We start from the raw sequence: 23,235 nt of genomic DNA, 5'->3' as shown, positions 1-23,235 counted from the left end.
AGATAAACTGAATGCTCGGTACTATCATGAGGCAATGTATAAGTCAAACACACCAGTCAGTATCCTGCTAATCATGTACAAGGCTCTTCCTGTAGCAAATTGTTCACATATAAGAGGTGCTTCACTTCCACAGGATGTGACTTTCAAGCTGAATATTAGCAATTATGCTATTTTGTTGTACTTGACAACAGACACAGTGCACTTTCTTTGTGTTGAAATCCACCCAGGGCTCTAGCTGTTTGGAATCCGCTCCATTGTCATAAAGACTGATGAGGACAATGAAGGCCACAGAGCACATCGTGTTGTTCCTCTGATTAAGATGTTTGCTTGCAGCAGCACCACACTCCACACAAACTATTGCGAGCACAGCTATAAACAATCAATGTTTACTCATGCTAAATTAATTATTAGGCTGAAACTTGAATTTTGGACTTGTTAGATTGCGTTGATAAATCTAGTGTTCCGTAGACAGTCTAATCCCATTATGTGTTCATTGCTTAGAAGGCAACACATTAAGAGGTCTGTCTGTGCCGTCTTCTGCTTTTCACACAATCTGTTCCTGCTCCTTCCCTCATGTTCTCTCTCTTTCCTCCTACCCACTTGACCATTTATAGAAGCTGTGCACTTGTTCATGTTGTGTGAATAATTGATTCATGTATATGATATTGAACCATAGGACGCTATAGGGAAACATCACATGATTTTTAACCCTCTTAGCTCAGAGTGAATGTTAAGGCCTGCAGGAGCCTGCACTGACATTCAATATTTAGTATGAAACACAAACTTCAAATGAGTGAAATATTGTGGTTTTTCTGCAAATGCTTCAGATTTAAGCCTATGGTGAAGAGGATTCTGTTTGAATATTTAAACACTTTGCATCAAGCTTTACGCTTTGAGTGGGTACTAATTGATATCCAATGGGTAAACAAGTCTCTTTTTCTAACAAAGTGCAAAAAAAAAACACAAGACAACCTAAAGCCCCATAAACAAACATACAGTGTGTGTGTGTGTGGGGGGGGGCAAAGACTAGGAGGTAGAGAGGGAGAGAAGGTGAGAGGGAGAGAGGGTAAGAAGGTGAGAGGGTGAGGGGGTGAGGGGGTGATAGGGAGAGACAAATAGAGGGATGTGATTAAATGCCTGAGAGCCAGGAGGGGATATCCATTCACTTGTCACCAGACAGTCACGCAGGTCTGGCCAATGAGAAACCAACACATGCTAATTGCCACTTAGGGAGCCTGTCAGTCATCTGGAAATGCTGCCTGAACCTAATTTGCATAATTTCTCTTACACCCTGCCAGCCGGCTCCATAACACTCAGCGCCCCCAGTGAAGGTTGAGTCTTTGTTGTCACATTTGACTTTCTTGGACAGCGATTACCCTCCAATCGCAATTTCCCAGTTAGAAATGTGTTCATCTTCTTGTGTCTCGTTTGCATTTGCACCCACGAGTGAATATGCACGTGTATTTGCATGCATGCATGCGTGCGTGCGTGCGTGCGTGTGTGTGTGTGCGTGCGTGCGTGCGTGTGTGTCAGTCTGTGTCTAAATGTATACACCCAATTGGCTAGTGGCTGGTAATTGTGAGAAGTGGGTAATAACACTGGTGTCAGTAAGGCCTGAGTGGACTCCATTATTATTGCCTTCTTAACTGTCGAAACGCTGGGAATAACACAAACACCTTCACACACATCCCACTCTAGGTTGTTTGTAGAAGGTAAAAAAGGAAAGACTAAAATGATGAAGTGAACAACTGAGAGAAAAAAATAAATAAATTGGGTATGTTTTGTATTAGTGTGGTAAAACAAGTCCAGCTGTGTGTGACTGTGTGCTTTTGCATATGTGTTTGCATTATGCTGTCATCTGAGTGTGTGGCAGATGTCTGCAGATGCAAATGTGCCCTATGCTATTTTTTCTGATTTGACAACTGCAACAAAAGCATCCGCCCCCATTGCTTCCTGTCTGCCTGTCAAATAATGTCACCTCATTCTTCCATCGTGCCCCCCCAAAATGCAAAATCACTGTCAACACACCCATAACAAATGATTCTTAAGACACACACACACACGCACAATTTTCTTATTCATTTGTGTGTGGGTGGCTGCGGTTTAGCAAGATCTTTTTTTGTGATATATCAAATTGATGTGTGTCCCTTTTGACAGTTTTTATTACCATCATGATGAACATAAAAAAGGATATAAATATGTAAAATGTGAAGTTAAAATATGAATACAGTACACTGAAGCTTCTGTTGGGCAGCACATACATTACGAGGTAACAACTGTTGCAACATACAAGTGGCAGCGGGTTGCTGGCCATAAATGTCCCAGGGGATATCACATCTCAAAGTAAGAGAGTTAGGACTGTGTCTCGTAGATCACAGTCAGAGGCAATCTCACGCTCAGCACTGAAATAATAGCTTTGTTGAAAAGGACTCGTTTTTCTTTCCTTTCTCAGTAACTCAGCTTTTTTGTTGTCTGTTAGACTTCCTTTTGAACTAGTATTGTATTGTGTTTGTGTCTTTGTGTGTGTGTTAGATCATTCCCGCAGGGGTACTGTGTGAAACATGACTTACCACCAAAGTGGAAAATGAGTGACTTTGCACAAAAACAAAGTCAAGGATGTCCCTGAAACTTGTTTTTTTAATACATTGCTGTCTTTCTCCCTCTTTTTCTAATAAACACAGTTTCACATATTCAATTTTCCCCAACTCACATCTCTTATCACTAACTGTATGCCATCTCTGTCTGCCTTACTGATTCATGCACTCTTTCCTCAAACCATCACTTTCCATTCTCTGTACAAAATCAACATTGAATATCTTTACTAATTTGAATACTACTAATTTGAAATGTAATCTGTACTTATAACTTTAGATATAATAATACCACATTTTTTAATTGGTACAATTAGTTAATAATGAATACAGGACAATGTCCTATACAATGCAGTCACTCATTGCAATGGACCAATATGTCACAATATAAGTAATTACATTATTTTTAATGCTTATTTCTTTGGCGTTAAAATTACATTTGTGAATTGTAAGTGAATTAAGTGCTGCACAAAACAAAATATTCAGCATCTTATGAATAATTTCTCTTAAAAAGTGCTTGAAAAATACTTCTATATCATACACATTTAAATCACCCAAACTACATTTTTTACATTTCATATGATTCATTTGATTAAAATATGGCCCAATTAGGATTAAAATAACCATGACATAATAATTTTGGCTTCATGCATGGCCCCATAGTATGATTGTGTTGTAGAAATACATGTTTTCAGATAAACCAGTTAATAAATATAAATACTACTAATAAAAATACTAAAATAATATAATTACTGTACTTTGTACTAGTTAAAGTATCACTTTATATGCACCAGCAGCTGCTATAGTACTAGTCTTATCTTCATCTGATGATGTTAATCCATCTGTCTACAGTTCCTCCAACATCATGCATCTGTTTTACATTTCACCATCAATTCACACTAATTACCCTTCACTCTATCCTCCACCATTCCTCATTTCACCCTTACAGTGTTGTTCCCCCCTAAAAGTATTACTAATGGTATGAGTGGACTGCAGTATTTTGTCTCTAATATTTCAGCAGCACTAACTTGTCCAAGTTATTAGCAGGCTATTACAGCCTTCAACCAGCAGCCTCTGCCTCAAGCTCCCTCCTCTGATCGTTTTCCCTCCCTATGGATTTCTCCTACTCTGTCACTCTCACCATTTTATAACCCTTGCCTTATTTTCATTGCTTTTTGTTATTTATTTTCCCTTTGCACATGATGAAACAGAAAGCCTGGGATGGGATTGAGACAATACATCAGCTGGTCCAATATATCTTTGGGAGACAACATTAGCACATAAATACTTTATTTCTTAAAAAAACTGTATCCAAACACTGTACGATTTACACAACAGTATACAACATGAATCTCATGGATGTTTGATTAACACTTTAGTTCAAACCCCTATTTAGTATTTATAAGCTATAAATAAACAAACAATAAATTAATGGTAAAACTGGTATTTTTTCTGATATTCAACCAATCACACAAGCTTGACACAACATTGACTTGGTGTGTAGGATGGATGGATGGATACAATCTCAGAAAACAATAATCTCAATTCTTACATGAATTATTTGACCCCCTAACTATAAGCCATTCATTGGGTTCTTTATATAATGTTCATCAATCCTTTTTGGGAAAATGGCTGGATGTAATGCATTGTACCATCGTGCCTTTCCTAGCTCCATTGTCCATTGAAAGGTACAGTAGGTCTTAATGATGAAGAAGTGCTACTGTAAACAGTCACTATTACCATGCAACATTTTTACACTTCTGCATATCCTTATATGCCCTGTCATTTATAATAACCAGCCATGTCTGTCCTGATGAGGAGTGGCCCACCCTTCCTGCTGTGTTCCTGACAGAATAAGTCACATCAATCAACTGTAATATCTCCCTGAACAGAGCTGTGAAACTTTATTTAAATGCTAATATTTGTATGGCAGATAAGCAGATGTACACAGGCGCAATAATTCTCTACTGTTTGACTTGGCTCAAGGCAGAGATATTTCAATCAGTAAAGATTCACACTTCATCAGCAGCTCGGCTGTTTATGATTTCATTTGAATAAAATGACTTTAAATGTGTTATGAGGTGAATCTTTACTGCATGGGGGAAGATTTGATTTAACCCTCTTCTCTTCAAACAGGTCATAGGTCAGGTTTAGCAACATGCATTTAGTGTTTCCACTTAAATACAGACTATTATTAACTACATCAATGAACCTGCATGGCTGCACCACCATTTCATTCTTACAAAAACAAAACTGTGCAGGATTATTGCAACAATAATGTGATATCTTAAACGTATATAATGAACATGGGAAAAAACTGTTTCTCCTGCTTGAAAGACCAATGAGGACATGTATGTTTACTATAGCACTCCTAATGATCTATTTAAGTATGGGTGGATGAGCTGTTGAGCAAGTTTGGAATATAAATCCAGCATTAAAGTAACTCTGCTTATGATTGAAGTATTCACTTTCAACTTACTTTAAAGTCTTGCAAGATCAATAAAGCTTTATGAAATTGTGATGAAATCATTATTTTCTCTATATTTGCCACTATCTGGATCAATCCACACTATCCCACACTTAGCAAGAGATTTTGTCTTTGAAGCCAAGATCCATCAAAAGCCCCCATGCAGCTGCCAAGTCAAAGCACCTAAGGTGAAGGTGAACTGAGGCCAGTAGAGGGGTGCAGAAGCGAGGGGGGGAAAAGCAGGTACTGTTAGCAGGTGCATTACTCCTCCAAAGTCTGTGCCTTCATCTGTTGATCTTCAAATATGAGCTGCTTGAACAGCTTTTAGTAGCTTTAGTTCATTGGATCTTCAAAATATATCTTTTTAATGGAATCAAATTCCTCAGGTTACGCGATAGGATTTATGACTGAAGTGATTCTTGTTTTTTGTCATTTTGAATTGATACTGTACTGTACCAATTGGTAAAAAGATCTCTGCTTATATGGAGGGACTTTCTTCCCAAGTAAAATGTCAGTTGCTTCAGAAAGTCTTTCCCCAAAACACACATTATTAATTTCAAAAGACAAAGCCATCTACTGGTCATGGTTATCATGATAGGAGCAAAACAACGAAGGCAGGGGAAGGATGGTCGTTTTTCTAGGAGGTCAGGGTGAATAGTGAATGAACAATATGTTAGACTTTACCATACTACAGTTTTCCATTTCTAACATTCAAATTTGGTTTCTTTAACCATGCTGTTAATCATTATAGTCTGAGTGCATGAAGTGTTGTTTTGGTACAGTTGACCTATCATATTTTTTACTCTATTTCTTTTGAAGTTGGAAGAGTTCCAGCGGCTCCAGATGAATCCTTTCTCTAGTTGTCTTCAAAGAGCTACAGTATGATGTCAAATCCTCTATGTCACATATTTATTCCATTTCTTCTCACCTTCCCCTGCTCACACACTGGAGCCATGATACAATTTGTTTTCCAACCGTCAAAGGAAAGATGGTGAGGGGAGGTGTATAGGACGGCTTAAAGTTTTCATTTTCTCAGGGTCTGCTTTGTCCCTCCCTGTCCCATTTTCTCTTTGTCTCTATCTCTAATGGAATTTTCCATATGGAGAATGGTATGGCATCATTTTCCGGGGGCAGGCAGCCATCCAGACAGAGAAATCAACAATTAGGACCCAATAAAGTGGAAAATAATATTTCTGTATGCTAATGAGTTTACCAGCAGCCAGTGGAAGCTGATTAGGCTGCTCTCCAACTCACACAAAACATTACTATTATCATTATTATGTATTCCATTTATGTAAAAATCCATTCATTCAATCCGTCAGAGCATTTATCGGGCCACAACGTGTGGCAAGCGCCTTTGGTGGGCTTTGAAAAAAAGTGACAGACGAGGAAAGAAAGCTAATTTGATTCATGAGTAGATTTAATGGAAGAAACTGTGAAGCGTGAGAGCATCTATAATGTACCCCCAGCAACTGTTCTCCATACATTTCCCCCAGCTGTCACAGGCAGTCAGCAGAGAGCAGAGACTTGAACATACTATAGTTTTTAATCTGAGAGAGGCAGTGAGGGCAGACGCTCGAGCAGGGTAGGTTGTTCAGAGAAACCGCACCTCTGCCTGCCTCCAACGCACATATCATGATCAAACACAAGAATGTGAAGAGCAGGCTCACAATTAGCATCCACTCATCTGCACAGCCTCACTCTACCCACTACCTGCTTGTTCTTGCTTTTTTTAAAAGCAATTTAAATTCAAATGTCAATAAATATTCTATAATAAGTGTCTGAAGAAACTATCATAAGAGAGAAAGATGAAGGCTGTTTGTGAATAATTTGGATGTTTTCAGTGTCTTCATTTTTTGTAAAGCCTGCAGAGCCGTGATTATCTTTATTAGATTTTGTGTATTTGTGTAGTTTGTGCATCCAATCAGAATAAAGTGATATTACAAAGCATTTATTACAGCTCCCTGGTGCCAACAGACTTCCATGAATAATCTCACATTTTGTCATAATGATGTGATTTGCATTGCAAAGCATCTGTCAGAGATCTCTGCTGAATCTGCCAGGGACCTCATCACCTCCACAGTAAGCAAAATCCACTGAGTTCCTAAATAAGAAATAACTTACAAGTACTGAGAAATTTGGATTTGCCTCTTGCTATTTTAGGCCAAAACAGAGCATTTCATTTGACTACGCAGACCTTGTGATAAACATAATTGAATAATATGTTCAAGATTTAAATATATGTTTTTTATCTTTGCAGGCACAAAAGTGGGCATATCTCTTTCTGGAAAAGTTAGGTAACCAAGATAAATGGAGCTCTTGTTGTTATCTTTAATTATTCAAATCGAATTGAACTGCATTTTTGATTAGGCTTAGCAGAACTGTGTTTTATAAAATGCTGCTTATTCATCTGATAGCTCATTACACTATATTAATTACATAATACAGTGTGCGTTGTTTTGTGTCTGAAGGGATATTGCTTAAAATTCATAAAACCACACCTTTAGTGAGATAATCCCAGACAACCTGGAAGACAAAAGAGCCAATAAACCTGAAGAAACAGATCCAATCTGATACGGGAGGGAGAGGGAAAACGTCTAAATTGGAAGCCTCTTGTTCTGCTGTTATTGCAACACAGGGTATCTCATCTCTTAGAGTAACATATGCCTTTGAATCTCATGCTAGTCAGGAAGACAATGGATCAGAGGTGGTGAGATTGGAAGAAGGAGGAGTGTACCCTTCCTCAACCTGCCCCTGTGGATGCTCTGATGTTATCTGCAGGGGAAAGTGATAATCGGGAAAGATGGGAATGATAACGAGAATGGGAGGGAGGGAGGGACGTGGGGACAGAAGAAAAGAGGGAGAAAAAAAAATGAAAAGGGGCATGCATGGAGGGGGGCGTGCATGAGATGCTGTACGAGGAGCTGCTGTGTCTGCATTATTTAAAAGCTCTCATTAACCTGAGCCCGAAACACACAAAATCAATAGTCGACGCAGAGACACAAAGAATTTCTGGGGGCTCCCTGGTCAGACTTCAGGATCATGATGAGATATAATTGCAAAGGAGGGTTCAATTCATTCAGCAGAGATAACACACTGCTGGGTGTAGGTCAGGGATCACCTGTCTTTCATTGATTTGGCCTGAAACCAGACATGTTAAATAGAACATTGATCATAGTCTTTGAGTTTGTGTGATGAGGCACGCCCCCAGATTATTGATGGTCCAGAGGGAGCTTTGTTTGTGTTCAGAAAGTCACCTTAAAGAAGAAGTCAGGATGCTCTGTGGGTGATCACAGATGCATTTTTCTTTGAGTGGCCAATTCATATTATGAGTTTTAAACTGAATATTTTACCCCTGCCTCATTGGTTTTCATTTATGTTCATGAGATCATGACAAACTTGTCACATCTCATTAATTTCATTTTCAATAATTTCCTTAGCAGTGCCATGCAGTGAATACATAATCAGACAGCACACTGATTCATTTTGATTGAGTCATGCAAACAGCATCGCTAGTAGAGCGATGCTGTCTCTCTGCTACATGACTGCTGTAGCATAATTGGTCAGGGCCAGAGGTGTAAAGTAACTAAGTACACTTATTCAAGTACTGTACTTAAGTACAATGTTGAGGTACTTGTACTGGAGTATTTAAATTCTACGTTGTACTTCTTCTCCACTGCAAGTCAGAGGTAAATCGTATACTTTTACTTCCAGTACATTTATTTGATACCTTCAGTTACTTTACAGATTTTGATTAATAATGTGAAATGTAATCAAGTCTAAAATAACACTATAGTTTCACCTGGAGTAAATTCACAAGCTACCCTACAGTGATTAAAAGTAGCTGCACCTTTACCTTTACCAGCTTTGATAACACTTTAATGCATCAATAATTATAATCAGAACATGTAATATATAATATTCTGAAATCGACCAATCTGCAGAATGCTAATACTTTTGTATTTTTACTTGAGTAACATTTTGAATGCAGGACTTTAAACAGAGTATTCCCACACTCTGACTACTTTTCTCACCTCTGGTCAGGGCAACGTGTAAAGGAAAATTAAGATTTACCTTAAAATGAGAAAAGGTAAATATTGGTTTTTATGATCAGAATGTTTGTTTACAGGGCACTTCCTCTGCATTGTATCAATTATATATTTGAACATATATTGTGTTTCTGTTTGGCTCAGTTGCTGATGAAATTAGCTCTGCTTAAACCAAAAACAATGACAAAGAAGCATGAAAGACCAGACATGTGTTTACTGAGCATAAGTTTGATAACTAAGAGACAAAGAGAAGGCAATAATAAAAGATTTTAAAAAATTGAAAACAAAGCAGGAAGAGGATGGATTGGATGGCAGAAGGAGATGTTGAAGCCAACAGTGCAAAGTGTCGGCTCAAATGGACCGTGAGGGGGCAACTTCTGGCTCCTGGAGGGTTTTGTTCAGGTCATCAAGCATCACATCACGGAGACACAAATGTAGCTATGGTCCCAGCTATAGCCAGAGATCAACCCAGATACACAGATGCAGCCCAAACCCCTCTGTTCTTTCCTCATATATGACTCATTCTAAACCTTCATCTGGTCCTCTCGCATTCTCGCTTTTTATTTCATTTCTGTTTGACCGGGTTTCCACATCAAGCTTTCCTCAACAAAGGTATACTGTAGCTCTACTAGTACCATGTGTGTACCGAATGAATGCTTACAATTGGTACAACATCTGTAATCATTATTGTAAAACCAATGATGACGAAAACTGAAGATCTCTGACCTGATATATTTTCTATCTATCTTGCTGTTTCCATCTCTGAAAATCTAAATCCGGCGCAATAAAATGTAATCTCGTCATTGTATTGTAACCATAGTTTGGTAGTCATTTTTTTGTGTAGACCTGCTGCTAGTTTCCACATATAAATCCAGTTTAATAATCTTTAAAACTACTAGACCGCCAAGGACAGCCTAATTTAAATCCTGAAACCAAATGTATTGGAAAGTTGATGATGAATTGATGATAATTAATCAGTGGATAGCTCTGCACTTCGCTGTGAAACTACGAGGACCAAATAAAGGAAGAAAGGGGAACAAAAAAAATGGTGGCAGGATCAATTTCATCTGTTGCCTAAGTTTAAAATCAGAATTAGTCCAATATTCCGAAAATAAGCCAGTATACACTAGAATATTGGTTACTAACCTATAGCAAACCATCCAACCCTAACCAGTGTCAGAAGGGGCATGCAATTCTGGTGTTGTTGCACAGCAGACGAGCGGCCAATCCTACTTATTTTGCCTGTAATATTTGTATTAAACCCTTATTTGGACAAATTAAAGTAAGGAATAGAATCTGCAGAGACTCTCCCTTCATGTTTATGTGAATGTTTGTGTTGTTGTATACGAAAACACATTTAATGCTTTCAGAGTATTAAAAGATTTCCCAAAACAACCTGATTGTGTCCAATATGATGAGGTTAAAAGTGCATTTATTTAAGAGAGCGTTTGTTCTGTCTTAAACGGCTTGACATACTCAAATGGTCTCTAAGGTGCAGGTAAAACCTAGCTTGGAATAACTGTCAGCTTAATAGCCTCTGCCTTATGCTGATAACGTGTCTACTGCCTTTAGAAGTAGGTGGATAAAGGTGCTGAAGCTTTTGTGCCAATGCACCGAGAAACATAGCCCGGTGTCTTTTTTATTTCTCTCTTTGAAGTGCATTGACATTCAGCTCAGGACTGTTTGAAAGTGCACACTGCCTTCCAGCACATCTGTTTTTCTTCTCTAAACTTCAGCACACTGCACAAAGTTGGAGCAGCACTCTTGTCCTTGAGTGGGATTTGCAGGTTGTCTGCCTATTGTGTTTAGTTGGAGGTCCTTCAGAAGGCGATTGAAAGAGGGGCAGGGTAGATATAGAACACCCTGGCAAGTCGAATGGTGGGAGCCAAGGGGTCCGTCAAACTCCATCTCTGCTAGGAAAATGGAATTAGATGGACACTACTGTACTCTCAGTACAACTGCAGGATGAAAAAAAGGGAAGGGAAAAGGAGGGCTTGTGACGGGAATACCACAGCACCATGTCACTGCTGATGACAGTCAATTTGTGTGCGAGTCAAAAGGCTTTGAGAGATGTACTCCATGGCAGGCAGTAGCAAGGCTGATGGTTATAATAAGGCGGGTACTTACCTGCTTTTCATGGACATACTGCACAACCTCATGCATGTTCCGACCCATTATGCACTCAAGCTACAGTAGCCACTCACACATTCATAAATCTGTAGACGGTTCTCCACAGACAATTGAGATTTGTGGGGGTTTTTTTTATGACAAATTGCATAATTTGTACTTATCCAATTAATGTCTGTTTCCTATCAGAAGTAAATGTTGCAGTAAAATGATGTTATACCTTCGTTCAAAAGGAACTGTTCTTTCATTTGAACAAAAATACAATATTTTGATTGAAGTGGGTAATGCTTTCAAAAAGAGTGCATTGCTCTTTAATGCAGCTCAAGGCCTGACTCCTACCCAATCACTCCCCTCATTAGGGATGCTTATAAAGGCACCTGTTGGCCTTTATTCTTTCCTTTGGTCTGTCATCGGTGGTACAGGTAGGCAGCCTATTTTATTTTATGGATCATTTGGGCTCCTAAATCTCTGCTGTGTTATTCTCATTTGCTGCTTTCTTACAGTTTGTCCTGTGGTGTAATCGGTCCTTTGTCTCCCTCAAACATCTAATTTAATATAAATAATAATATTTATACACACCATCTCGCCATATCCTGTTTTGCAATCAAGTAGTCTTATCCCTAATGTATAGGCCATGCACTGACATTTGACTTCAAGTCTGCCATTTAGCATTTAAAAAGGTGAACAAACAAATTAATAAATGTTTCTTACACACTATCGTGCAACTTTAAGCACATTTTTGCAGAAAATATTTGCCTTAGTCAAAGGTGAAGTGCAAAGTACTTCATCTTGTTCTTAGTGATTTGTGGAACTGTCTTAGAATGTGTGCAAGAAATCATGTGTTTTTTTCATTTGAGAGTAATTCTGGATGTCTGTTGTGGGTGTGAAATACCCTTTGGTTATTACCATTCCCCTTGGGAACTGAAGTCCCTGGGAAAAACTTGCTTTGATATTGCCTTCCTTGCTTCCTTTGAGTGCATCCTTTGATACATAGGGGTCAGCCCAACTGCTATTTTTTACCTGCAGGATGGAGTTTCACCAAGAAAAAAATGCTCTCAGTACCTGCAGGTTCCCTTAAAGTGTTAGTTGGAGAACTGGTGGTGGACAAGTTTGCTCCATCCTTTTACACTACCACTCCTCAGTAGGCTATATATACTCAAGATGTCTGTTTGACAATAGTAAGACAAGTCAAGTGTCAAATTATCAAAATATACTAGATACTCAATGTGTGTCTGAATGAGTAACCATCAGCTAAGTGCGAAGATTCTGTAGTGGAGAAAACCTGATTCCTGTCAGGATATTCACCGATGGTCTGGTTATAGAAAGGACCAAGGCATCCTGTGGAGGAGAGCAAATGTATATGTATTATTTTTTTTATGTGGCAAAATTGTGGAAATCTGACCAAAACATTACTTGAATGCCTGTGACCTTGGATGGTGATTCAATGGAAATCACCCTGGAAGAAATACCCTGGGTGTAACTACAGGATTGAACCAGTAGGGAGCACACTTTTCATACCATGTCAGCGGATTCTATGGTACTGTATTTTGGGTCATGGAAACATCAGTCCTTCATACAGAGTACTTAACTGAGCTCTAATGAGGAGGTGAGTGCAGCATATCACCAAAATGGACTCACTGTTTGCATTATTGGCCTGACGAGAACAGAAGTCTACCATGATAATACATTTAATAACATAATTTAAACACATATTGAGTTACCTGAGATCCGTATTACATTAATTTTCAAAAAGGTGAGATTTATAGCAATTCACTCCTAGTGAACCGGTGTTGAAAACGCATGCCTACAAAAGCTTTCAGGGGAATGTTTTATGTATTTCACTGGTTTTAATTATTCTGTTAGGTGCTGAAATTGTGACACTAGAAACATCAAGAGACCCATTAAATCATTAGATTATTTAAAAGTAACATTAATAAATGAGAAGACTCCTAGGTATTATGAAAATGTAATTCTCTCTTCGTTGCTCTGTCTGCCTGTCATTTCCCAACCAGGCTATTCTCCCCAAGGCACGAGCATAATTGCTCCATATTGTATCAGTCTGGTAAAACACACAATTCACATATGCAGCATAACGGGCATATAGGGTAATTGTATGTTTTAAATTAAGCCTTCTCTTTAACCCTCCATGCCAATCTCTGAATTATTCCATTATTTAAAAAACGATTATAATCATGACTTGAAGTGGCAAATGTAGTACACTTGTTAACATGTGTAAATTGTTGAAATCTGTTAAGGAACTTTGCCATTTTAATACATGCTTTAGACATAGGCCTAATGCTCTATACATAAATGGGGATGTCTCGCCTATAATAATAAGGAGATGGTGGGACTGGCAAGATATTTTGAAAGCTGAAAACAACTTCGAAAGTGGGCCGTGCAGGGCAGGTAGGGTTTAAAGGGAGAGGGAGTTGCTTTTGCAACAAACGGGCTTCCTCTTAATCTTTGGTCACGGGTCTTCCCCCATGAGGTCTGCATTGTGGCCCGGTCTACTATGTGCTTGTTCTTGGAAAGAGCGTCAGAGAGCAGCTGAGAGAGGTAAAACACTTCAAACTTCTGGCGGTAGGCTGCAAAGTTTCCAACCTGAAGACAACGTGATGTTGCAGCAGCAGGCAGGACAGCACACCTCACGGCTTGGTGATCATCTGGAATTAATGTGATGTCAAGTTGCAGGGCACAGACTCTAAAGCCGGAATCATACTCTTAATGTGTCGTGTTAGTCCGATATAAACTGATGTACTTCATATGACAATTTGACTGTGTGCTACGTTTCAGTGCAGCATAGGTTGAATTGTTTGCGTGCGTAAAACAAAACTAGTTGGGTTTAGTCCTCTCTTCGACTGAATGTTTTTTTCGAGTCAATTTGTTTTATAAAGTAACAACCAGAGTCACGTTAGTTTAGCATTACTTTCGAAACCCTTTTCACCCCGCGTCAGAAGAAACGTCGTGCTCCACGCACGGATTAAAAGTGGGAATCCGGTGTTATTACTCTTAGATGTCCTCTCAGCTGGAAGGAGGCCTGCAGCTGGAAAGTGCTGCAAAACTCGAAGAACTTGAATCCAAAGAAGAAGCTGACGTGACAATCTCTGACGGATGTGCTGAGCAGCGCCACTGCGGCGGGGACAGAGAGGAGACTGAAGTGGCGCTGTCTCCAGAGGGCCATCAGCAGAAACCACGCAAGATGACCCGGAGCCCCAAATGTGCTCGCTGTCGGAACCACGGCGTCGTTTCGTGTTTGAAAGGCCACAAACGCTTCTGCCGCTGGAGGGACTGTCGGTGCGCCTGCTGCCTGCTGGTGGTGGAGCGGCAGAGAGTCATGGCAGCGCAGGTCGCTCTGAGGAGGCAGCAAGCTGCGGAGGTGAGGGGAGCACAAGGGCAGGTCAGTGATGGAGAAATGGTGAAGAATTAACAGATGGTTATAGCTCAAGTCGATGATCATGAAGAGGCAAATTAAGGGGGGTGGATTATTGATAAAATAATTAACTAAAGTAATTATGGCTTGTACATGATAGTAGAATAAACGTCAGAATATAGCATAGATATAAACCACATAGTGAGTAATACAAAAAACACTTTTGGAAAATGGTTGAAATTAATATGCAAGTTTGATTTAACACAATTATTACTGTTATCGTTATTTATTTAAAACTATGTGTGACACAAGTCTGAGCATTTAATGGTCCAGGGAAGTAAATACAAAAAATTGTTGATTAGAGCAAAGCACTTTTTTTTTCAACTTTTGTATAAAACAAAAAACTATATTTTCCTAAGTTGATCGGATTTTTAACATTTAGGTCTGCTTAAAATATCCTTAAGAAGAAATATGTTATTGAGGTGTGAACATACACACACTCTGCAAAAGTCTACATTTATGCCTGAAGGTAAAGTGTGACATTTTAATAAGACAGTATAAAAATACACTATTAAAATATTATACAAATATAGATAGTTTAAATAGAAAAATGCAAATACGTGCTCCTCCTCATAAATTGACTTAACATCCATCCTAACAACAACCTTATATCCCTTTAATGTCAGCAGGGTGAAAACCACTTATTATTAAATCTAACACTTTCAAAGAGCTATACACATCGCTTACATAAAGTATGAATTGTCTTTTTATACCTTTGGAGCACAGCCCCAATGTAATATCATGATCCAATGTCTAATTCCTGTTCCCATGTTTCTCGCAGGGTAAGAGGAGGGTCAGGTGTGCAGGTCCGTTGAGGAGGACTGCATATCAGCGTTACACGAGAGCAGCCGAACCGAGCATAATGGCTAAGAGCATCCTGCAGGGTACATTATAATTAACATCTCGTCTACTCTGTCATTAACATTATGCCTCTTTTTTTGACTGTGATAGAATATTCAGGGTTTTTTCTCCGTAAATTAGATAGAAGTCATCTTTAACATTTTGCTTCCTTGCTTTTAATGCAGTTAGTATGTCAGAATTCATGCAAGATCCTAAATTGATTAACAATCTTTTAGTGAGGGAAATCAGTCACTGCTTGCTGAACTGACTTAACTCTGGTCCAGGGTGTGCTATGATTGGTACAAAAACATTTACAAGTCAAAGTTAGTAAAACAGCACAATTTTAATTATCTATCGTCATCCTAATGTCAAATTCGATATTGTAATCATCGTCATAAGTACAAAACTGTACCTTAAAATGTAACATTTTTAAATGTTTTATAGGTTTCTATTGTGTTCATTTCTATGTTTAATTTGTTCCGAAAGTAATATTTTTTAAACTTATAGTGAACAGTTCACTCATAACAGTAGAAAGGCAAGACTGAATACACAACTGTTTATTTATTGTAAGATATGTGGTTAAGCAATATAACATAATTGTCTATTTTTTAAAATAACAATATTATACTTTTATTGCATATTTTTCTCAAATGCAACACTACAAGTAGCCTTTGTTAGAGGTATGGTAAAATGACAGCAAAAACTATATAACTCAGATCAATATTTGTTAGGACATTGATTCTTTGGCCTCGGGATTACCTTAACATTGGCTGTAACCCGTCCACGTATTACCCCAATTGTTGTCCTACCCTAAGCTTAAGCCTCATTCTAACTTCATCCAGAAACCGTGTCTTATCCCCCCAAATTATTTTTTGACTTTGTGGGGAAAAGCTGGGGCCCCACAATGTCCCTAAACAAACAGATGTGTTCACACAGGTAGACACACATACCGTCACACAAGCATATGTGTTATGTACATATCCTTAACTGCAGCTGCATTTAAAGCCCTGCTATGGCCCACACTGCCAGTGCTTCTTCTTGGATGTCATTACCCACACTTCATTGATGGCTTCACTAGTTCACAACAACAGCCCCATTACTGTAATACATAGTATGTATTATTACCTGCTGGCATGCAGTCAAATCCTGCAACAGGCATTGTGTTCTTCTTTGTAACCTGTCATAAAAACAAAACACGACACTGCTGACTAATTAAAATTATAAAGAACAAAGTATTCAGGCAAAAACATAATAATACATTTGTTGGAAAAACATCATTATTCATTGTTTAATGAAATATGAAAAAATAACGACAGCATGAGGCTTTGCTTTCTGTGCAGGGCTCAAACCGGCAGTGCCAGTGGAGGACTACACCTCCTGTTGGCAGAAGCAGATGCCGGGGGACCAAACACACCCTATGTGTCCCCAAATGAGCGCCCGGATGAGGAAGAGGCGAGCCTTTGCAGACAAGGAGTTAGAGAATGTAATGCTGGAGCGGGAGCTGAGACAGAGAGAGCTGCAGAGCGATCTTTCTTTATCCTCCTCTGCTGCCCTTGTCCCCATGCTTCATCCACTGCCCCTGCCTGCCTCCCCTAGCCTCCATTGTTGTCTTATCAACAAAGACCCCAACTCTGTAGGGTCTTCCAGTTACGTGCCTGTGTACAAATACAAGCCTCTGTATGAGTGTGACTTCCAGTTCTATCAGCTCTTTCACCTAAAAAGCATGTCTGCTGGAGAAGACTATAACAACTTCTTATGCCAGAGCACAGAGCAAACCAGGGAAGATGAGGAGGTGCAGAACAGCTGTAGTGGTTGTGAGAAGAAAGACAGTCTAGAGCTGACGCCTCTAACATCCCAAAGACTCAAACATCATCGCAGCACTGTGTCAGGTCTAGACCCTGTAAAAACCTACTCAAAACCAACAGAAACAATGGACTCAAATGGCTCTTCAAGCCTCCCATGCTCTATTTTTGGATCTGATCAAGGTTTCATGGTCAGGCCAGACGTCAGTGCACACAGCAGGACTTCTGATCCCAGACCTCTGACAGCTAAGGGCTGGTGTGCAGACACTCCTGCAGACCAGGCATCTCCTCATGGTGACTCTGTCAAGAGCTCTAATGGCAGCTCAGTCAGGACTCCCGCTGTGAGGCCATTACCTTTCTCTGTGGAGGCTCTGTTAAGGGCCTGATAGGCAAACAGAAAGCAGTGCAGTGCACTTTGTTAATGTGCAGACTAAGGATTGCTCTTGAGTCAAATATAACAATTTCTTGTGGTCTAAAATGTTTTGATAAAAGGTGGTTGCTATAAAGTGAAGTATACTGTATATGAATACTTTCAAGAATATAAATTACAGCCTTTGTATAAATCTTTTAAACGTTTAAAAATATATACAAATTATACTTGTGGTATAAATTTCATTAGAGTTCTATGTATGTTGATCATTTTAAAAACACTTTTAAGATATAACCCTTTTTTATTCTCCTCTGTCGCTAAAAACACACTGAACCATTCTGCCTTGAAGCTTTCACATCAATTATATTCTCTTTTCCTGCAAGGAGAAAGAACAGCCGTAAAACAAAGTCTATGAAAAACTCAAGTAGAGTTTGAACCTCTGCTCTTTTTTGACTTTGTGCATTGATTTTTTAAATCAAAGAGTAGATCTGGCTGGCTGATCTTTGCAATGCTCTCGGGTATTAGGGTGTAAAAACAAACCAGGTGCTGCCCAAAAAGAAGGATCTTAAGGTTAAGGTGTTGCTTTGCCAACAATACAGTTCAAAGTAAAGATATTCCCACAATAAATCTGTAAATGCTCAGAAATAGCTGGAACATATAAAGCTATGATTTACCTGCTTTTGTTGTTGTTTTTGCCAACAAAGAAATATGCATTCATTATTTAGGTTTAGCTCTATTGTTGACATTTTGTCAGAGTGTAGTCTATCACTATGATTGTACAACCTTACATTTTCTGATCATATGACACACTGTTTAATATTTCATAGAGTATCGTTTCATCCCCCCAACAGAATGGGGGAAGATGGGAAAGATTCACCAAAGGAGGAATGGGTGGGTGCCAGCGTTGCCTAGGCGACATTGTTCTTTATTGTACACCGGCCTGATGCTGGCTGAGTTTGTTTGAACATGCATTTGATCTTTATCCACTTTCCACTTTTTCTCTCATTCTGCCTTTTTTTGTTCTGTGCTGTTATCTGGCTGAGATGGGGGTCAGATACTTTTGACAACTCTGGACCTTGTGGCGTCAACACTGAGGCGATAGCGTGCAGCTCTGTGTGTTTGTTTGCAAGTATCTACCAGCATATCAGAATGCCTTTCTCCCCGTTTTTTCGTAGACAGATGGAGAGGGGAGAACGGAACAAAAGGAGGAGGAGGTTGTGAGCCTGAATGCACTTACTATGTGCCATTGTTTTTTTTTTTATGAACCCCATCTGCAGTTATTTCAGCATATTAAAACCTCTTCCTTGCAGAGGGAGCAAATTGCCATTTTCACTATGATGATAAAAAGATGAGCATCAGTCACAAAGGGGTGATAATGACTTCTGTGAAGAATAACACAGAGGATGTAAATCAATTTGCCCCCCGGCAAAACTGGTGCTCATTTATCCAGTTCCCCCATGTTTCATTCTGGAGTGTCTTTAGACGAGATGTGTGGCGGCTTAATAGATAGTGACCCGCTCTAAAAATGTAATGCACGGCTCCTGTTCTTGTTAAGACTCTACCAGCGACAGGCAGATTAGCTTTATTGTTCTGTGCTCTTTGGAAAGGGAGAGTAGGAGGGAAAGAGGACATCTGAGGGGTTATTGGATTAAGGCCAGTTTGCCGACAAGGCATTTTCAACAGGTTGAAACATGTTTTTGAATTAGTAGCAGCCCAAACCCTTCTCCTCCCCCAGCCCTCAGCTTTTTGTCGCCCACCTCTGGCACTCCTGCTCTTCATTCCCTCATGATGCCTCATTTCCATTTCAGCCGGATTGATTTCACTATGTTCAGGGTAGAAAAGCTTTGCTTTGGCGTTCGCTTGTAGCTGTGATTCTTATATTTTCATCCTACAGATTCTAGCAGGGATTTAAAAGATGGGGGAAATAAAGAGAAGAGTCGGTAGGAGGGGGAGATAATTACAAAGAACTAGCCAACAGGCTACATGAGTACCAGCTTCTTTAACACAATTTTCCTTGACATTCATCCTGTTATTCTATGTTTTATCCTCTCCCTTCTATATTGGATAACCAAACATTGGTATCTTTAGCTACGCTACCACACCACTTTTCTTGGCCTACTGTGTAGCCATCACACTCCTGCTGCATAGAACAGAACTATTGCAGTGGTAAAGGACATGCTGTGTGCAAACTCAGACGTGCAGGGAAGGCAAATTCTCGTCAACTAAGTTTTACGCAGGACTCCTGCCTCCCTTAGATTGAAGGCTAAAGCAGTCAGACCTCTCTAGTTGTTTGGTATGATCTAAGTCACAGTCTCCCCTTTGACAGATCATCAGCAACATTTAGTATCAGGGTTCAGTGGAAAGTCTTTGATCATCCTGCCAGCTGTCCTCATTACAGAATAGTAGTGTAATAAGAACATATGTCAGTGTGGCAAGGTCGTTTCCATTGGCCCTTCTGAGAGAGGAGCTTTGTGAATTAAAAAGTGTTTTCATGGGATATTTGGTATCAAAGAACTCCCTTGTTCGATGAATAACTTTTTTCTGAGAGACTGATTTTAAAGAGAAATAACTGCTCAAATTATTTTTCAAATCATTGTCTGGTTTTGAAGCTCTAAAGCGTATCATTTAAGTTGGACGGTTAAATCACTTTTAGGTCTACCCTAAACCAATTACATTACACAATAAATATTAAAGATGATTCGTTTTAAAATCTAATCAACATAATCATACAATAACAATGCTATAACACTGAATATTTTTGGCTGAATACATTGGCAGTGATGATACATTATTCAGGTAAAGTGCTGGAGGAAATGGCCCACTTAATTACAGGAACATACTGACTTGCTTGTTCAAATTAATTATATAAATAGAAATATATAAATTGTTCAGTGTTAGCTGTGTCCGTGCTGTAATAAACTTCCTTCCTGGGCAACATTCATTTACAGTCAGGACAACCCTAAATTCCCTTTCCCCAAGGACAAGTACCTGCATTTCCTGGTTTAATTTGTTAGGATGTTTATTTGTAAAGCTGCTATCTTTGGTGTGCTGATGAACGTTATCATTACACTCCAGGCAGTATTCCGTCTATTTATTCCAACAAAGTCTCTGCAACACTGAGTATGAGGGCAGAGTGTTTGATCTGTCTGCCAACTTGCCTCACACTTTGGATTCTCCCCTGTCCCACCCTGTCTTGCAACAGCCCTGGTGTAACTTTACACTACAGCTGTATGTGTTTGAGACAGGGATACTTCAATCTAGCTTTGATTTATGGAAACAGGCCAGTAATGAAATCATCTCCAGAGTGGCATCACGTCAGTTAGCAAAAAATCTTTGTGATGCCATACAACGACCACGCAAAACAAGATTAAGTATCAAGAAGTAAACATTTTCTGTAAAGCATAACTAGCGCTCCTTAAAAAAAGTGCCTTTACCTTCAACTATAATCAAAAGTGAGCCTGGTGTTACACAGCCTGTAAAGATTTAAATACAAACAATTAATACAACTTTTGTCCAGCCAAGGATGTAATGCATTTAGACACTTAACAACAGAACCATGTAATCTAAATGAATGAATAATGAATTACAGTACGAAGATTTTTGATTCATTCAAGTGTCATAAAAGCAGTTTTTAGGATGTCATTAAATGACTCATATGAATGATTGATGGACGGACAAACAACACGCAATCTATAGATCTCGAGTAGATCACGAAGGTAAATCTGGTCATTTTTTTGGTTGTAAGTCAAGAATGATGACAAAACAAAAACACACTTAATCAAAACCAGATCTTCCCTGGATGATCACTGCATTTTTACCCAACTTAATGTACTGTAGAAAGACATCACAAGTGTGTTTGTTTATGGTTATGAGTCTTAAGTATACTTAATGGAGTATTTTGACATACATGTGAAATATGCCTAAAATGAGAATATTAACACCACTCCAATGTTTGTATAGTAAAAATGAAAATACAGCAGCAGTCGCTGAGCTTAATTTAGGTAATGTCTGTATTTGATTATTGTATTGTTGTATGAATGAAACTAACAGGAGTGGAAAAAACAAAGTACATTTACACTAGTTACTGTAAAAAAGTCGTTTTTTGTATAATTTTGTGTAAAAATCAGTCATTTTACTCATCGCTTGTTTGTGGGCCACTGGGTTGAAACATAAAAATATGTTACTATTTGGTCTTTAATGACCCTGAAGAGAAGATGGTAGCATTTTTGTATCATATTTTAGTTCAAAGCAGATTCTGTAAAAAAGATACATGAAAAAAGTTCACCAGCATACAAAAAAATGTAAAGCCGGAGGCCCCCCAAGACCTTATTCTGGTGAGGCATTGAATGAGTGTTTAATGCCACTCAGACACGTACACTTGTTTGTCATGTACCTACAGAATAACAGTTTAACTCTAAACAATCAGTCTAAAGGTTTATTAGTTTTCATTTTTAGCTCTTCAGCTATTTGTAAGTAGTGAATCTAATTGTTCCATGAATTCACGTAAGCTAGTAGAAACAACAAGGTTTTAATAGAGAACAAGTGTCTGGTCTGCCCTCTGAGAGAGACATTCCTAATTGACTGTAGTTTGGTTCCAGCCTGACCACCGCCACCCTTCATTTAACAGAAGAACAAACACACCAGCCCTCGCTTTAAAAGACAGCCCTGTGTGTAACGGAGCCTGCCTCGGTTGGACTAGAAATTTCACAGCTTTAAAAACATCTTTGAAACAGGCAGGGTAGAGTTCTCCCCACTTAGCCCCATCCTGTACTATTTGGGTTTTTCCATACACTGGTGTGTGCATGGACAGTGTTTGTATGCTTGCATGTGTGCGGAGCTGCCTTGTCGCTATTCCAGCAGCCTTGGGGACCACAGACGGTGCCCGTGGCTGCAGCTGTGTGGCGATCCAGTTACCGTCACATGGTGCTGCTTGGCCGCAGAAGAACTACCTCTGCAATATTAGAAACCATAGCAGACCACAAGGCCACAGCTTCTCTCACCTCTCTGGCTAGATGTCGCTCACGCCAAAAACTTTATATCATTGAAGAGAGGCTCACAGAAAACCATGAAATCCTGTGTAACCATAACATTTGCATAACTGCTAAAATAGGAAGAGAAGATTAGTGCAGAAATCTCTTTCTTCAGATATGATTATTTAGCATTTAAAACACATTGTAGTACAGGTTATATGTCAGCATATTTATTGGAGATGTCAAACATATTCTAGCTGTGATCCAAGGCGCACAGCTGTATCATAACCTCTACAGCTTTGTACCCCTGACTCAGAGCTTTCAACTTTATAACCTAAAACAAACACATGCCGGGCAGGTTGAGGAACTTTATAGACCAAGGGTGGCAGCAATAATATCAATGCGAAAACAGTTCTGACTACCCGGCCATTAAATCAGTATTTATGCAGCTTGGTTTAGAATTTATTCTATAGAAAATTCTGCAAACCAAAACTCAAACAATTCCCTTGACCACATTCTGGTAATCCGATCGTCCTTGATGTTATTCATGTCCTGATGTGTACACCCGGCATATGCTAACATATTGGCA

General features: G+C 39.1%; 1 protein-coding gene across 3 annotated transcripts; it reads left to right on the top strand.

Annotated features, from left to right (window-relative positions):
- Nucleotides 1-13,691: 13,691 nt before the first annotated feature.
- Nucleotides 13,692-18,354, top strand: dmrt2b (doublesex and mab-3 related transcription factor 2b). 3 transcript variants are annotated; one of them, XM_063890710.1, is made up of 4 exons: nucleotides 13,692-13,790; nucleotides 14,248-14,631; nucleotides 15,446-15,548; nucleotides 16,845-18,354. In XM_063890710.1, exons 2-4 carry the CDS (start codon nucleotides 14,248-14,250, stop codon nucleotides 17,690-17,692), a joined length of 1,335 nt encoding a protein of 444 aa, XP_063746780.1. In that variant the 5' UTR covers nucleotides 13,692-13,790; the 3' UTR covers nucleotides 17,693-18,354. The 3 variants fall into 3 exon arrangements, with proteins under 3 accessions (XP_063746780.1, XP_063746781.1, XP_063746779.1); XM_063890711.1 differs by having other exon boundaries at nucleotides 13,694-14,610; XM_063890709.1 differs by having other exon boundaries at nucleotides 13,694-14,631.
- Nucleotides 18,355-23,235: the final 4,881 nt, after the last annotated feature.

Source organism: Eleginops maclovinus, chromosome 9 (assembly GCF_036324505.1).
Source record: "Eleginops maclovinus isolate JMC-PN-2008 ecotype Puerto Natales chromosome 9, JC_Emac_rtc_rv5, whole genome shotgun sequence".
In the NCBI taxonomy this organism is placed as follows: Eukaryota; Metazoa; Chordata; class Actinopteri; order Perciformes; family Eleginopidae; genus Eleginops; species Eleginops maclovinus.
The sequence above is the reverse complement of the archived record's forward strand: the minus strand, read 5'-3'. Positions and strand labels throughout refer to the sequence as shown.